Genomic DNA, 18956 nt, shown 5'->3' on the forward strand with positions numbered 1-18956 from the left:
ATATCGGTAATTGAATTTGCTTTTAATGGCGCAATTTATTTTCGGACATCAAACCCACATGCACGTGTATGTAAACCATGTACTCGCACTTTCTTTCCAGTAACAAAAAACTGAGCTCATTCACCAAAATTTGCTGATCATGATCAGTGCTGCATGATTTGATAACAGAGGTGACTTCAATTTGCCCTCCTTCCCAACTGATATTAAGTTTCTGATTTGCAACACGATTACGCTGATGGGAAAATGTAACCTGTGTTTTCTTAGGATTTGGTTTAAGGTTCCGGCAGTTGTCTCTGAAATACACGTACAGTTCACTAAGGCAGTTCTGCAGCTTGGATTTTACTTTCCAAAATTATATGAACTGCGCTCCAGCACGAAGATCATCAGCAAGTGGGAAATGTTTGGTTCAGTCCAATAGGTTGATTAGTGTAAATATTGAAGAGAATTGGTGCAATGATACTACCCTGTGGGTGACCACTTTTCTTGTTCCGCCAATGATGCTTTTTACCTTGAAGGGTCACTTTGAATCTTGTTTTCAGTAACAAGCGTTGAATGTTTCTTGTATGTCTGAAGTCTTCCGTCATATTAAACAGCTTGTGCAAATGACACAGAAATATTAGTCTACTCTGATAGAATAGCATACCTTTGCATCCTAGGCTACATAGCTAGAGCCTATTCACATAAGCATTCAAATCTATATTATCCTAATATAGGTGCTAAATTCTGAGCTTTTCATCAGTAAGGTGCAACTCGAACATCGCTCGTCAACGAAGCAGCATTCTGCGAACCTCGGTAGTTTTGTTCAGGAGTAACTGCCGAATATTTGTGCTTATCTGATAACACTGTCATCTTTTCATCCCGTTCGCAGCTAAGTGCGACTAGCAGTCCTTTCTGATGTGCTTTCCTGCCTCTGACCTCAACGTTAACTCCAGGGTGATTCAGTTTATTTGTATGCAAATCATAGATATTTTATAATCAACCCTTTCCAAAAATAAGATTTTTCTTCGAAAAACTGTTACGCAGAATGTTATTCAAGATAACTGCTGTTCGTTCATATATATTTTGTCCGGTATGTCTTGAATCTACTACCGTACCATGTTCGCTGTCCGTTTATCATTTAATAAGATGTTTGTGCTGATTTTATGACCTAGTTAAGTGATTTTCAATTGAGAGGGACAAACCACTCGGGTGTACAGCGGAAGTGTCGACGCGGGAAATTTGAACCAGGTTCGGTAATAATCTTTTATTAAAATCAACAGTAGGTTTACCAGAAAGGCCGTCAGAACGCGTCCCAGTCTCTTTGGTACACTTAGGTTGCTAGAACACACAGCCACAACAGTCGCTTCGGTCTATTTACAGTAGGTTGCAAGCACGCTCCGCTTGGCATTCTGTAACTTGCATCAGTATGAACATAAAATAACATCTATCGAAAGGAGAAAACTATGTTTATTAATAGACACCTGTAAGTTTAGTGAAGTGAATCGATTAAAGGATAAGGAAGGGTCTATTCGCTTCAGATGTACAAATCGTAAGTAAAATGCAAATATTTACATAAACGAGTTTTAAAATGAAGTGTTAAAGAGTTACGAACTTTCCGAATAATCACGTAGAAATGGTTACTGATCAAGTGAAGCTAGAAACTGTCCGAACAGCAGTGAAACGTAAAGAATAAGACAACTTACACGTTAAACCCAACAAATTGGCTTTAAAATCTATCGAAGAAGCTGGAGTTGCAGGAGATACTGGGAGTGAAGGTATTCAACTACTGAGCAAGTCTATGTATGCCATTCGAAGAAACCGTTTTCTTACCCTACCACGTGATATTATCAATACCTTCAATCATCTGTATACTGACCAGAGTAATATTGTATGCAGAGGCGAGCAGTTTTGATCTGTTAATGTCCGAAAAAGAATAATTCTGTGTACATGCAAGGATAACTTGAGGTAACTTCATGTGAGTAACGCTGCCCCTTGCAGATGATACGTTTTCCTATTCGCCTTCTTTCTCCACTCAGTTTTACACAATCCACGTTTATGCAAACAATGTCTACATTCCTGTTGTGTATTGCTGTCTGGAGTCAAAATCAACCCAGTGCTACATTAATGTGTGGTACAAAATTAAGACTTCATGCATGCGTTTAACAGGACTCGAGCGTATTATTGTAGTGTGTTATTTGTACGTGGACTTCGAATGTGCTGCACATTTGCTGCTAGAATGTCATTTCCGAATATTGAAGTGTTAGTCTGGGTCTTCCACTTAGCTCAAAGTTCTTGCTGTAAAATTCAGCGCATCAGGTCTCTCTTAAAGGAATAGGTACATTAACAAAAATTCCAAGATAATCAGTCAGCTAAATATTGTTCTACGGACTAACATTTCTACCTGGTTAGAAAGTATTTGCTGACTTAGTTTCAATAGCTCCTACTGCTGATATGACATTCGCAAATTATGTCTTACAACACTTATTTGGAATAAGACTCTACCTTTCCATCTCATCTGTGGACTGCTAAACCTTCCCACGACCCCATGTACAACTAATGGTCCCGAATCCTTTAATTAATTTCACAATAGTCAATTCTACCACGCCAACAGAAATATACACACAAAGTGCTAAGTCTAAAAAAACACCACATTCCAAACAGTGCCATTTACAAAGTTAAATTCAATTAAGAGACGGAGACAATATACTGCGAGAAAAGAGACCACAGAAAAAATTTTCCTCGTCAATTTCTATTGGCTGAAATATCAGGGACGAATAATAACTCAACTGCAGTATATTAAAACTGTCTTTATTTAAGAATTCTGACGAAAAGCAGCAGCTTCGAATTTTAAGGACAAGATTTTTAACGATGCCACTTAACAGGTGACAATAATAATAATAATAATAATAATAATAATAATAATAATAATAATAATAATAATAATAATAATAATAATAATAATAATAATAATAATAATAATAATAATAATGTTACATTTTTACATCCCACTAACTACTTCTGACGGTTTTCGAAGACGCCTAGGTGCGGGAATTTTGTCCCGCAGGGTTTCCTTTAAATGCTGGTAAACCTACGACACGAAGCTGACGTATGAGCACATTCAAATACCACCGGACAGAACCAGGATCGAGCATGCCAAGTTGGAGTCACAAGGCTAGCGCATCAGCCATCTGAGCCACTCAGCAAGGCTTAACAGGGACAGTCCTAAGCCTGTATAAAATGAAAAGGGGAATGTGTTCCTTGTTTGGCCGACTGAGCCAAACGGTTTGCTTTTACTGGTCCAAACAAACTGTCTTTCTTGGTCCAAATTGGTGATAAGTAGTGATTATTGGTCCAAACGGAATGCACCCGGGAGTGTCTCAGTATGAAGTATTGAACGAGTATAGACTAAGCAGTACTATTTTCATAGATTGCTGTTATGACATTAGCCTCATGTAAACGAAGTTGCAGAATGATTACGTTGTATACTATAAATAAATTTGACACATAGTAAGCTTGGTGGCCGTGAGAATAAACGTGTCGAATCCATAGCAAGCAGGGTGCAGCTTTTTTCCCTCAGCTGAACCAAGGTAAGATGCCGTAATTTTACTTGTGTAGATCCCGTCATCGGGGAACCACCGGACAACGTCAGGGTGTCTCCTTATATTAAATATCCAGGTCTGGAATCATTTGAATTCGATCCCGCATGTAAGTCACAGAGCCATATCCCACAGATGCTCCATAGCTAAATGGTTAGTTTGCTGGCCTTTGGTCACAGGAGTCCCCGGTTAGATTCCCGGCAGGGTCGGGAATTTTAACCATCATTAGTTAATTTCGCTGGTACGGCGGCTGGGTGTATGTGCTGTCTTCATGATCATTTCATCCACATCACGACGCGCAGGTCGCCTACGGGAGTCAAATAAAAAGACCTGCACCTGGCGAGCCCAACATGTCCTCGGACACTCCCGGCAGGAAAAGCCATACGCCATTTCATTTTCTTAAATCCTACAGATCCATGATGAGCAAACTTCCTGTTGATATTTATGGAGCCGATTGAGCCTTTATAATCCAGTAACTGTGCCTGTTTTACGTAATTATGATCTATTTGAAATATCCGTTACGGGGTAACTGGCCGCACACAAAGGGAGTTTCTTGTTAGACGGGGAATCGCTATTGAGCGCGTCGGGCTACTGAGACTATACAAGGGAAAGCGTGAGTGCAACCCCTCTCCAATGTGCCATAGATATTCGTACTGTGCGTATCGTCCCCGAGTTCGAGATAGAAAATGGTTTTCATCCGACAGTGATACAAGAGAGTCTTACATTTTTATTTTAGCTCACCCGAGCAGTGTTAACTGTACTAAATACGGTAAATTATACACAGTCGTACCATAATAAAAATTCCAGTGCGGTAATCGGAGATACTGCTGAGAAGGACTGAAACGTAACCAGGAAATATCCCATACTTAGGTTGCTATTGGTAGACCGGACTAATGTCGCGATAGCGGATATCGTAAAATGTATACCTAGGTTGCGAACGTGTATTTCGGATGCAAGTTAAGCAGTGAAGAGTTCCGATATTAACCTGTGTTACGAGATTCCAGGCAGCTATCAACGGCACGAAAAAGAAGACGACGCATCATGGACCCAAGAGGAGTCGACCCGATGACTTCTACACCAGTTGACGGCAAGGCTGTCATGTACTAGGCACAAATATGTAGCGGCTAAGAGGGCGTCGCAGTTGGCTTCTGGAGTGAAAGATAAGTTTGACTGATTCATATTGGCTTGAAATGTAGTGATTAGATTCGAATTACGGCCATTGTAAGTAGGTAGATATTAGCTGTAAATGTAACCCCGACAAACATTTGTATTTTGCTCATTATACTCGATAAATACGTTTGGGGCTGAGTAAACTTTCTTTACCTTATTTTATTATTGGTAGGTTAGAATGGATACGAGGCTTGCACTGGGATTTATTTTATTAGGTGTGTTTTAGAGTACTTCAAAAGTGTCTTTCGGACATTCAAATTTGTGCATTGTTAAGATCATCACAGTGAACTGGAGGGCATTGCGCCTCACGAGAAAGGAAATCTAGAGAATATCCTAGATCAGACTGAGAATTAGGATGTGCATGATTAGAGTTGATGCATGTATTACAGCTGGAAGGACAAATGCAGAGAGGTTACTTTTGACGTTGAATTCAGTAGGGTCATCCTAAGAGAGTGGCAGGCGTAAACTAACCGTGCGCAGAACTCGAACCGGGGACTGTTGAATACGAGGCCGTGATAAGCCATGGTTATTGTGTTTAGGTGTAGAATTGAAGATAGTATTGTGGCTGACTTAATGAGTTGTACATGGTCTGCGAGAGTGTGTACCTCATACCATGTGTTATAATGAGTGATGTACTTGACGGCCAAGAAGCCGATATTTCTTACCGCTCGGCAAGCTTCTTTTCCAGGTATTGAGTGAGGTTAGTTGGGTCTCAACTTAGGACGACGCCAAAGAAAGTGAGTTGTATACACAATCCCATTAGCTGAGGCTAATATACGGAATGCAGGGTGCCTGGCACGAACTAGGGCTGTTTTGCATCTCCTCTGCGACCAGCTGATCACATGTTTTGGTAATATGTAACCGGGAGTAGGCCTGTGTTCAGACACAGCCTGATACTACTATAGCCTGGCAGACCGTGAGAGCGATGACCGCTCACTCCAATTTCCTCTTCCAGAAATGGTTTACTTCTGTTCATTATTAGTTTATGTCCAGTGTATTGTGTTATTTTGTCATGCTGTTCTGTTGTTAGAGAAAGTTAAAAGCCCGTTGGCTATAGTTGGATTATAAGGTTTCAGCTTCTGTCTTGTGCTCACGATTCGGATACCATGATTAGAATCAGTGTTCTTTTGGAAGGGTACTTTTGTGGACCAGTCCGAAACAAGCGTATTATTATATGTGTGTATCCGATTATCTCCGAAGTTAGAGTAATTGCGCTCTTCTAATTCGAGTTGATCATTACTTTTCAAATGTCTCAAGAGAGTATCAAATCGAAGCCTGCGGGCTAATGTTTCAAGTCAAATTGATCGGGATCTCCGCCACGACGACTTTAATTCATTATGTTCCATGTTACTGTATTTAAAACTCTTTTCTCATGGGTACGTAAGCCGGCATAGTTTAATGACCGATGGAGTCAAGTTTTGTAATTTTTCTTATACCTGTAAATTCAGTTTGAGTCTTGTAAGGAATATATGAATGTGCTTTTATTTTGATTTGATCTTTGTGTTTTTAGTTAGTAAACCCGTTGTTTACCCATTTATTATGATGAGTTCTCATTTACGAAAATGCATTCTAGAACCTGTCCCAGTATTTTATGATCATTTTAGTTAGACATTTTTCGATCCTATTTTTCGGACGCACCACGCTGCGTACCCACTGAGCTAGGCCTGGCAGGGACAGGGGAAGGTACAATAGGAACTCTGAAACTTCAATTGCTAAGTTGTATGAATGAAGATTATGTTGCGATGGCGGCAAGAAAATATTATTTTCTTCGCCGTACGAGTGTATAGTCTGTTATTGATTTTTACTGAGATAACTTCGATCAAGACAGAATTAGGTGTGATAATTTGCCCGCTCGCCGTGTACAGTGTCTTGTTCTTTTCTTTGTTATCTCGACCTAGTGAAGAGGAGCATACGATACGTTACAGTGAGTGGACATTTTAAAGGCCAGAGCAAGTAGCAGAGCGCATGACATTCTGGAATATTCTAAATACGGTGTTTGAACAAATGAACTTTGTAGATTGACTGATAATAACCAATAGGACACTTATATCACATCACACCTCCACACATATGCAATGCATATAAGCTGACAACGAGAGACCTCATTCTTCTTTCTTTTCATAATTAAGCATCGATTCAATTTAGCTCCTCAGTAAAATAGCTTGTGGTCGTAAACGAATCTTAATTTGTTAATGTTAGTATCACCTTTTGGAAATCAATCAGACCTTTCGAGGAGACGAGTGGAACTTTGCAGTGCCTGTGGGACATTCTATGTACTTCTTCAAGAAGATCAAGTCTACAATGAAGATGATTTCTGCTTGTGAAACCAACGCCAACACGGACAGCTAAGTTGTGAGCGCAGACTTGATTCTAGGAATGGAGATTCAGGAGGAGTGAAATCATCGCCACGAGATAGAATCCCATCGTCATCAAACTGAGTACAATTTTGTAATATAATTTCTGCCTATCTTCCTCGAAGTATAATATGATCTTCCTTATTGGTAGAGTAAAATTCTATTAGTTAGAACTCTATATTAATACTCTTTCTATTTCAGTTCTTACCTTGGTTAATGATTGATTTCGGACTTGAATGTGGAAGTATACTTGTAGCAGATTGTGTGAGAGTAGCCGTCTTCAAATACCAATGATTTATAGGTCAACATTGGATAGTAAAATTAAGCTAATTAATAATAATGGTATTGTTCTAAACGTTAATTTGTGCATTTTAAGGCTAATTTTAATGTGAAAATTGTTCAAATGAATGCTAAGAAGAGCTAGATGGTATCCTCAGGAATTATTATTCTACATCATGGAATATTTTGCAAGTAATCAGTTTATTGCGAATAATCTTGACATGGCTGGGTGGTAGGAGTGATAATAATTATTATAAACTTATATAATACATCACTGGGAAAAATGAATGTGTTTAGAAAATACTGAGTGTTTAAATTTGATGCATATTGTCGATGTAAATGGATATACGAAGGTGTGCTCAATTGATATATGAATTTGCCGGTGGAATAAACGTTCAGGGTAGTTGCACTTCGGATTATATAAATTACAGAGCATGTGTCATGGCTTGGATGCAGCCGCGTGATTTAATTTTTGTGTGATTGACTTATAGATTTAATGCACACTCAGAAATAATTACAGTGATTGTAACCAAATTTAAGCCCATGCCAGACAAGATAGGAAACATTTATGTGTAATCGAGTTATTGTTTAGCTTGCTCTTCATTATAAGTTAGTTTCATGTGTACGACTTTGCTGTTAGAAGTGATAGGGCAATCAAGTGACCTACATGTGATCCAGTCATAAGCCTACTCTTGAATTGTTGAATTTAGAGGCGTTGGGATGTGATTAGGTCCTAACAAATATTTTTATCGATGCAGGCAGGTAAAAGTCATAAATAAAAATGATGCTCATGGCCGAGTTAAACGAACTTGTAAATAACGTGTATCTTATGTGTTGTTGTGAGTGTGATTTATGTTGTGTGGTTAATTATTTATGATATTGTTCTTCGTTGAATTTTTCATTGGATGCTGCCTTCCCCTGTGTTCTGTCACAGAGGAAAATAATTTCAGCGTTGTGTAGTTCTTCACGAAGTAGAAAGGTTGTAAATATTTGAAAGATTAAGTGTTAGGATTATTAGTGATCTTCTAGATCGTAATATATTTTTAAAATTATGAGAACCCAACACAATTTGATATTGAAACTTCAACTAGTTTGTGTAAAAACCAGATTTAAATTTCTATCTTTTATGGAAGTAAGATTTCATGTTTCCAGTGTTTGTTGTGAAGGAGACGACTATTGAAGATTTAAATAATTTTGTAACTCTAATGACTCTACATTAGTGCTCGAGCAATGATATTTCAATTAAGGTAAATGAGACTGTAAGAAATGAGGACGTCATTCAAAGAAGTAAGATTTATATTTCTTGTAGAGTACTTTCTTCTACGAGCACTTTTTATTTTGTTACCACAGTCAAGATAATACGTTGAATTGAATAATTACTTTTGTGGATGTTAAATGCAGTTGCAGCGAGTTATGTTTTACTTAATGCGAGCTTCATCAATAATGAACATGGACAGTAAAGGACATGCAGATGAACAGTTTAAGATATGAAGTGAATGTAAAAGAGTTTCAATTAACAGCTCAACCACATTATGATCTACGAGTTGATGCTATCTCACTAATAATCAAAAATTCACATTTCCTGTTAATTATTTGAATGATAATTTTGTTTTATACCACATCGTTGATTTTTTATAATAAATGTAATTTCCATGTCTGTGGAGTGTTATTTGAGTCGTAATTATCGTCCTACCCTCATGCCCTTAGTTTATATTCTGGCCACACAAACAGTCCACCCCACGGGATCCTCGTGTCTGCCGCTGAGCTCGGGAAAGGGGGCAGTAGAGAAAGCACCAATGGAGCCTTAGAAGACTTCGACAACTCATTGCATGGTAAATAGAACGATCTCGGAAACATCTCCTCTGCTGTATATATCACGTAATTTCTGTTTGTAACAGAAAGCATTCAGAATCTTCATCATTATCAGTTAAGAGTGTCTAAACGGTTAGAAATCAGTTTCCATTTATGACTGCAATGACAGTGTTTAATAGTTGGTGAAGTGGAGTAGATTTTAGTGATCGGATGATTCCTGAGCATTGTAAGATACACTATAAACGTACGAATGCAGCTGTCATCTAACAAGTAATGACATGCCGATGAAAACCGTATGACAACGGTGACTTCTCAGTTTCGCAAGCTTGATTTTTGACGCTTTTCTCTAAGAAGAAATTCTCAGACACCCAAAATATTGACTTCACGTTTCCTATCACTTGCTCAGGCACACCTATGTGGAGGTTCGGACCTGTCTTTGGATACAATACCCCCTTATCTTACCGATTTTGCCTTGTACAATGCAACTCTGAATCAATTCTTCATCATTGATGAATTGAACGTAATCAGAAGACGACGAGTAATTTGACTTATCTAATTGTAAGTTAAACTAAATTTAATTTTCTTGTACACATTGAACAATGCATAGTTAAGGTTTTCATCCTTTATCACTTGTTTCTGAATAGAATTATCCCAGTACCGAATCTTGACTGACTTTGTCAGGTGACTGGGAAATGATATGCAGAAAGTCTCTTACTGATCCTTCAGATAGTTCTCAATTTTGTGATTCTTACCAAATTTAGCAGGCATGATATTGAATTCGAATCGTCGTTACATTATTGTCAAGAATTAGCAAACGTATTCGGTGTTTGATATTTTTCTGGAAGTGCTTGAACTTAAGGTATTTTTCTTTATTGTCGGAGTGCATCTTCTTCAAATTCTCAAGAAATTTAGAAGGTTTCACGGGTTCATTTCAACTTTTCCTTACTCCGTAGGTACCCTTGTCGATGTTGGTTGTCTGGCCGTGGTATGGGTCCATATTATTCACTAAATTGCTTACACGTGTTTTCTGATTGCTGTCCTGCGACCAAATTCTGGAACAAAAATATTCTTATTATAGAAATTAGTTAGAATATAAGTTATTTAACATACTGTAAATTTATATGGCGTATTTACAAATATTAACAATTAAAATATACAGTAAGAGTTATGCAGAGTTCTAAGAAATTATGTAAGTCTACTTTGAGGGAATCAAATAAGAAAATTATACAGGGTGTTACGGTTATACGTGCAGATATTTCTTGTAGCAATAGGGAACGATGCGACGAACCACTATATATCAAACTTTTAGTAATCCTCGGAAGTCACTTTCGTGAGCAAAGAATTTAATGTTTTTACAATGTTTTTACAATAGGTAATATACCATGTTCTTGTGAATGAATAGCTTTCCTTCGATAACATGCAAGTTACGCTCTATTCTTGCCAAAGTGGTTTCTGTTTATGTTTAAGAGCAAATGAACTACGATAACAGCTGAAGGCTACTGCTACAGTACCATGAGATGTTACGTAACATTCTTGCCAAGCTCGTTTTATGTTTAAGAGCAACTGAACTACGATAACAACTGAAGGCTACTGCTGCTAGGGTATGCTATCTTACGTAACATTCTCGGCAGACTGGTTTTGTGTTTTTTAGTATTGCTTCCGTCTTAGGGACTTCAGAAACCCTTGATCATCGGTTTCGGGCACTGGAGATGTATCGGATGGTCGGTGTTAATGCGGGTAGTTTTGCTGTTACATCCTTTAGGGGATTGGGACGTGTGTGGTTATGAGCCCCATGCTCTAGTGAGTGTGGAAATGACATGAAAACCTCTGTCGGTGACGTGAAATATAGTACGATCCCCGTTTTGCATTGCGTAAACGTAGAAGGAGACGTGTACGTAAAGAAAGTTCCTTACGTCAACGAAAGACTGCATGCGACATGATGTCCAAATAACAGTATCGGAATTGCATTTTCTAAGCACTTCGAACGTTTTGTTTCAAACGAATAATGGGCATTTTTTAAAACAAAATAAATTAAACGCACCTAACATTCGTGCTTCCTGCCGGGCTGAGTTGCTCAGACGGTTGAGGTGCTGGCCTTCTGACTCCAACTTTGCAGGTTCGATCCTGGCTCAGAACGGTCGTATTTGAAGGTGCTCAAATACGTAGCCTAGTGTCGGTAGATTTACTGTCATGTAAAATCACTTTTAGCGAGACAAAATTCCGGCACCTCTGGGTCTCCGAAAACCGTTAACATAGTTAACGAGACTTAAAAAAATTACATCATTTCGTGCTTTCAAACGAAAAGCACATGTGTAATGGTAAAACAAAGCATTAAGACTTACTGCTGCTTTCGCAGTGCTTATTAATCATATAAAAATAATAGTTGCCAGTCTGAGTGCTTCAGACGGTTAAATCACCGGTTTCCTGGTCCCAACTTAGCAGGCTCGATCGTGGCTCAGTCCGGTGGTATTTCAAGGTGCTCAGACGCGTCTGCTTCCTCTCGGTAGATTAACTGGCAAGTTAAAGTATACCTTCGGGCAAAATTCTGATACCTCGCGTCCCCAATGGAACGTAAACAAAATTATTATTAGTTTGTTATTACTGTTATTAAAATAGAAGTTAACCGTCATACTCAAAATTTGTAACACTTACTCTGCCAGAATACACTGAAGAAAATAGTGAACTGTCAACAAGACCGAATTACAGTATTAATCTTTTAACTCTTGGACATGTCTCCGAAATTATTTGGACATGTGCCCCATCGTGAATGAATTGCAGGCAGCTCCAATAGTCCAAGAAGGTGATCTCACAAAATCACGGCCCAAGGATTTATATAAAACCTGTGCTGGAAATGACCTCAGCGAGTGGCATGAGAGTTTTCTTCTGTCCATGTATGGGCATTGTGAAAATTAATGATACGCTCCCGGGTGAAGGATGGGTAGGGTATAAACAAGCAGTCGCGAACACACGATACCCCAGGTCATTAAGAGCTGAAAGACAGAAAAATAGTAAAATATGCGTGGTTTAGGAGGAAACAAGGTGAAATGTACCTCACAAGTGGCAACATATGTCACAGTAGGTAACTACAGAATACTATGCGTAAGACAATAACCAGGTAAAGCTCTTGAGGATGAGTCAGCAGTACCCTCGTATTGTGGTTAACACGAGAGGACGAAGTGTGACAAACGGGTTTTGTGTATAAACATCAAACATACACATCGACAAATCTGAGAAACATAAACAAGGTTACAGGTGACAGACATTCGGCTATCAAACTGAAGCCTGGCTGACGGTCGCTTTCATGAGTACCCGATGAGTTATCAAATTATACACAATTCACAGATGTCGAACGTATCTAAGAGGATTCCGCCAAAACTAGATCCAATATTTTACTATGATGGTGCTAATAAATTGCAGCAGATTACGTTACCGCGTGTTAAGACGATGCCGGTAGAATACACCTCAATAAGACATAAGGCTACAGTAGAAGAAGGTAACGGTAGACATAGTGAAGCATGGCATGTACGAAAAAGGCTCACATTAGCAACACAGACGTAAGAGTGGCAAGGCCGTAGGTACTACAGTCGTAATAGTAACACACTGTTATCGACAAGAATGAACTAACATACAGTAGGGGCTCGGTAATTCCAGGTGGACGGTAACGAGACTATCTTGAATAGAAAAACACGGATTTACGAAATTATACGAAAAAGCCTGTGTACACGAAAAATTTACTTTATGCTAAACATTACAGCAAAGTAGCTTAGAAAAAACATGCAGATTGCCTTACACTAAGAGTAAGGCCACAAAGAAAGCGTTTTGAAGCTGCAAGCATTAACAGGCCGTCCTGAGCAGTTGAGCGCGTAGAATCAAGCCATGGCCAGACACAGAGAGAAACCAGCTCTATTGCTCACACGCTTACTGCCCAACGCCGTCTCGTCAGATCGGTTTGTATCCTGCTGCTCGGTTTTATGCGTGTTGTCCCGAGCTCACGATGTCTTTTGGAACAGATGAATTGATTCCATCAGTTTTTAAACGACTGGTACTGTGGGATGAATCTCACAAAAAGGCCAGGAATATTACCTGACTGAGGTTGTTTATTATTGCCCATTGTTCTGAATATCATTATGTATTTTTACCTTTATATGAATATACATTTCTTTCAGTTAATCAAAAATGAAGTAATTTCTGTAGTGATATAATCTTTTTTCTTACGAATTTAGTTTTCTCTATTAATGGTTTAATGTTTAGTTTCCTTACTTTATACGAAGTTCCATCCATGAATGATTTAATATAACCATTTTCCACCTTTATACGAAACTATGCTTCTTTAATGATCTAATATATATATTTTCTTGCTTTATACGAATGTGTTCTTCTTTCAGCTAATCAATAAAATACTATTATAAAATACTATTTCAAATGCAATAAAACTAGTGTTGATATTTTCTTACACCAAGGTAACAACAAGGGTAATGGGAGATAACGAGGAAGAGATAGGAGGTTATAAAGTGTACTTGACGGGTGTTAGAAAGGGAAGGGCAGAATGTGCGGTAGGGCTCTTTATCAGGAATACTATTGCACGCAACATAGTTTCTATTAGGCACGTAAATGAGCGAATGATGTGGGTAGATTTGTCAGTTGGAGGAATTAGGACGAGAATTGCCTCAGTGTATTCACTATGTGAGGGAGCAGATGAGGATGAAGTTGACAAGTTTTATGAAGCATTGAGTGACATCGTGGTCAGGGTCAACAGCAAGGATAGGATAGTGATAATGGGCGATTTCAATGCGAGAGTTGTAAATAGAACTGAAGGATACGAAAAGGTGATTGGTAAATGTGGGGAAGATATGGAAGCTAATGGAAATGGGAAGCGTTTGCTGGACTTATATGCTAGTATGAATTTAGCAGTTACGAATACATTCTTCAAGCATAAGGCTATTCACCGCTACACATGGGAGGCTAGGGGTACCCGATCCATAATATACTATATCTTAACCGACTTCGAATTCTGAAAGTCTATTAGGAATGTACGGAATTTCCGGGGATTTTTCGATGACACAGATCACTCTCTGTTCTGTAGTGAACTAAGTAACTCTAGGCCTAGCATAGAGAACGTGAAATCTGTCTGCAAACGAATAAGGGTAAGAAATCTCCAGGACGAGGAAATCAGACAGAAGTACATGGATATGATTAGTGAGACGTTTCGAACAGTGGACATTGAGCAGGTTCAGAATGTAGAAAGAGAATGTGTGACAAGCAGGGATGCTGTAGTAGAAACAGCAAGAGAATGCCTACCGAGCTCGATAGCTGCAGTCGCTTAAGTGCGGCCAGTATCCAGTATTCGGGAGATAGTATGTTCGAACCCCACTGTCGGCAGCCCTGAAAATGGTTTTCCGTGGTTCCCCATTTTCACACCAGGCAAATGCTGGGGATGTACCTTAACTTAAGGCCACGGCCGCTTCCTTCCCACTCCTAGCCCTTCCCTGTCCCATCGTCTCCATAAGACCTATCTGTGTCGGTGCGACGTAAAGCAACTAGCAAAAACAGAGAATGTCTAGGAACATCTGTGTGTGTATAGATGGGAAAAAATGGACATCTTGGTGGAATGATGAAGTGAGAGCAGCTTGTAAATGTGAAAAGAAGGCTTATCAGCAATGGCTCAAAACAAGGGCCAATGCAGACAGGGAATTGTACAAAGATGAAAGAAACAGAGCGAAACAAATAGTTGTTGAATCCAAAAAGAAGTCATGGGAAGATTTTGGTAATAACCTGGAAAGGCTAGGTTAAGCAGCAGGGAAACCTTTCTGGACAGTAATAAAGAACCTTAGGAAAGGAGAAAAAAAATGAATTGAACACTGTTCTGGGTAATTCAGGTGACCTCATAATAGAATCCAGGTAATCATTGGAGAGGTGGAGGGAATATTTTGAACACCTTCTCAACGTAAAAGGAAATCTTCCTGGTGGTGTCGCGAACAACCAAGCTCATGGGGAGGAGGAAAATGATGTTGGTGAAATTACGCTTGAGGAAGTGGAAAGGATGGTAAATAAACTCTATTGTCATAAAGCAGGAAGAATAGGTAAAATTAGACCTGAAATGGTGAAGTATAGTGGGAAGGCAGGGATGAAGTGGCTTCATAAAGTAGTAAGATTAGTATGGAGTGTTGGTAAGGTACTTTCAGATTGGACAAAATCAGTAATTGCACCTATACCCTTTTCCGGTCCAACGTCGAGTTGACCTCGACATCATGGTTTATTGTAACTGGTCGAACGTCGAGGTCACCTCGACATTATGTTTCATTGTATTTAAGAAGTTACTCACTGAAGTTCTTTGACCTGATTGAGATCGATCGATATCCCCGAAGTTTCTAGAGCAAATTCGTGTGCACAAAGGAAGCCATTCTGTTATATCCATGAAAAAATACGAGATATATGTAGCTGTGTATCGTCACGGTTACCCGCACGGCCTGTCAGCTGTGTTTTGCTTACATTGAGTAGTGTGCACACGTGTTTTACTAGGCGTATTTATCTGTGAATTCGAATTGTCTCAGTTGCATTTGCGATATAAAAGCAACAAATGTGAATGAAGGAGATATACGTATGCACGTTTATTTAGACAGCAGTGACGATGAATTTTTATTTGAATTAGACGAATAGTTTAGAGAACTGTCAAGTGAAGATTAAGGAGTAGTGAACTCCAGCATTGCAAGTGAAATTTCGACGAATGGACCTGTGCGTAAAAAAGCAAGGAATGATCCCGGACCATCATACGTTGTTTCTGAAGATTCAGAAGAGGAAGTTCCAGTGACTGCCCTAAAAGCAAGAAGACGCACGAAGGTAATGGGCCGGTGTGGAGGAGGGGATACGGATACGGCAATGATGACGCTTCTCAGGTCAGTGTTGATCATCTGAGTAACAGTGATGCTGAAAATACTTCCGCACATACAAATGTGTATGCAAACGACAATAGTGTTTACAGGAAGGTAACATTTCATGATAGTGAGCCTCCTAGACTAAGTTATTCATCAGGTCAGGAAACTAGAGGACCGCAGGTTCCTCCTAGCTGCATCACTCCACTTCAATTTTTTTTATGTTTCTTCACTCCTTCACTGAAGACTTTTGTGTAAACCTGTAAGTAACTCACTAGACTCATGTTTATGTAATATAATAATCATAATTTTATAATTATAGTTACTAATAAAAGTTCTGAGTTTAATCTGGGATTTTAAAAATGTGCAAAATTAATTTGGACCAGACTGTTGGAACATGTGACAGAAAATTGGACTGCAAAGGGATATGTAAGCAAGGGAACAGGAAGGATTGCAACAACTATCGAGGTAACTCATTGATTGGTATTGTACCCTGGTGGTGTGTCAGCTGCGTCATTCAATTATAATTATTTACTAAGGAATATATTTCATATTCGCTAAGCAAGAATATCTTACATTTGTACATTGTGGACCTACCGACCAGTTGGTAAGGTGTTGCGACACCCACACAGACTTCTGTCTCCACGAAGATTACGGTCTCAGAAGGAAAAACAATGGCCACCAGAATTAGTATTCCCAGAACTATTACCAAGTTGGAAAGAGAACGGGAGGGCTATTTCGAAACCCAACCGGGAAATACGTTGCCCAGGGCTAGTCGATCTACTGAAGGAAGGGAGCACGTCATGCAAGATTCTTGGAAATGATGTCATGGAAAATCCAAGGCTGGAGATGGGTTTGAAGCTTGCAGTTAGTAGAAATAAGAATTAGATGAGATTTCAAACTCCCGCTTAGCTATGAACCATTAGTAAAATTCGTCGGGGAGATGCAGTCAAGCCAACATTGTATTATAGGAAGCGATATAAAAAGTGACTTAGCTGATTAAATTTATAAAGGAAAACTGAATACAGATTCGTAATCAGGAAAATTTTAGAAACATGACTAAATATTAAAAGTTATTAATTAATGTAGATTTACTCTCATTATTCTTAGAAATTAGCGACGCTATTCGCTGATTGGTTGAAGGCAAGGTATGAATGGCGTGAATGTGCCCGCCAAATATACAGGAGCAAAAATCTTAATTATTATAATTACCAGCGATCGAAATGAGTTGAGATTTGACATGGAGGCAAGAATAATATAATCACGTTAGTTGACCCCAAGTTCAAGCCACCGGCAGGTCTGCATATAGTCAAATGGGGAAATTGGAACTGCTCACTCTAACGTGACCTCTCGTGAACTCGGAGAGGGGATGAGACTCACATAAATACCAGTTCAGGAAATTGATAAAATACATTTGTAAAAATTTGGTCGAGTGACCACGATTTCAGTTCGTGTAACAAATACACTTGTAAGAGTTTGTAGGAGCGGTCACGGCGGTCTTTTAGGGTAGTGATTTAGTACGTGTTAAGACACTTGGTAAAAGTTCGTCGGGCAGTAACTACGTTCAAATACGTATAACTTACACACTCTGTGAAAGTAAAATTTGTTGTGTTAGGAGCGAGGAAAGACGATTCGGGACCTTGAAGTTTCGCCTGTCGACTTTCAGATACGGGAGATACCTGGTCGGTCTTGCGGATGTTGACATTACTAAAGTGGCGCGTTCGGACATCGAGTGCGTGCCGGGCCGATAAGGTGATCGCGATATATCACCGGTTCCTGAAGTGCCCGGAGGAACGAAGAATGAATGTGTAAATTAAGCGGGTCAGATAGAAGGCCAGAAGTGGAAATTGTTATGTAAAATAGCCCTGAGTGTAAATTGTCAACATGTTAAATGTTTAGTAAGTGAAAAAATGTTTAAATTAAAAAAAAACACTGGATTACTACTTCAAGCTAACATGAAAGCTACCAGGATGCAGGGCTTTGTCGAAAAGGGCCATGAGGCTCTTCGTCCGGCATTGCAAACAACAGGCAGAGATGAGTAGCAATCCCAAATTATTTATATAGATTTGTTAGTGTTAGCGGGAGAAATCATATAATTTAATATGGTAACTTGAGTGTCACGCAAGCCGCTTCACGGCTCGTATAATTCAGATAGATAGACAAAGGAACAAATTAGTATGTATGTAATTATATAAAGCACTCATAATATTCTTGGTTATTTTAGTAGAGTAAATTAGGGTTAATTTGTTTTGTTCAAGTGCTTGAAGTCTTCATGATTGATTGTATAGGAGCATGTTTCACGTAAAGATAAATTGAGATTCATATTAGAATTGCTCCAGAGATGTTTGTCTGACTTAGGTTAGTTTCTCGTAAATTTTGTATAAGTTTATCCCGAGGTACAGGGTTGCCAGTGAATTTCAATATTGTGGGACTGGAATGATGTCCTATTGTTTTGAATGTAAATAGCAATGATTATGTGTGCCACGAAGTTTCGCCAGTTTACAGCAATAATAATAATCATTAGAAGTATCGGAGTGATAAATGGACACGGGTTATGTCTAAACGAATGTTTAATAATAATAATAATAATAATAATAATAATAATAATAATAATAATAATAATAATAATAAATTTGTGAATAAGGCACAAGCTGGAGTTACGGAATAATTTCATAGTAAATGAAACATGGAGACAACATGTGGCACGTGGAAGCCGTTTTTTATTTGGGCAGTAAAGGTGATTTAATCTTATTGGTTGATTTACCGGTAATGATTTTGGACTCAATAATAATCAAAATAATTTGTTTAGAAGTGATAGAGGTACTAGGATATGATGGTCACGCTATGTTGAAAGCCTAGTGTGGGTTAAGCCCATTTTTTATTTTGGAAGTCGAGCG

The 18956-nt window shown here is 38.8% G+C and overlaps 1 protein-coding gene across 2 annotated transcripts in view; it reads right to left on the minus strand.

The window, feature by feature from the left end:
- Positions 1–18956, minus strand: part of LOC136863034 (inhibin beta chain) — a 680816-nt gene that overhangs the window by 207504 nt on the left and 454356 nt on the right. Inside the window, exon 2 of one of the 2 annotated variants that reach the window (XM_067139354.2) lies at positions 10209–10242. The exons of the other annotated variant lie outside the window; for it this stretch is intronic. Coding sequence (XP_066995455.1) covers positions 10209–10242 — 34 coding nt within the window. The remainder of the gene's footprint in view (positions 1–10208; positions 10243–18956) is intronic. 2 annotated transcript variants of the gene reach the window in all.

The sequence above is a fragment of the Anabrus simplex genome, chromosome 2 (assembly GCF_040414725.1).
Source record: "Anabrus simplex isolate iqAnaSimp1 chromosome 2, ASM4041472v1, whole genome shotgun sequence".
NCBI lineage: Eukaryota > Metazoa > Arthropoda > Insecta > Orthoptera > Tettigoniidae > Anabrus > Anabrus simplex.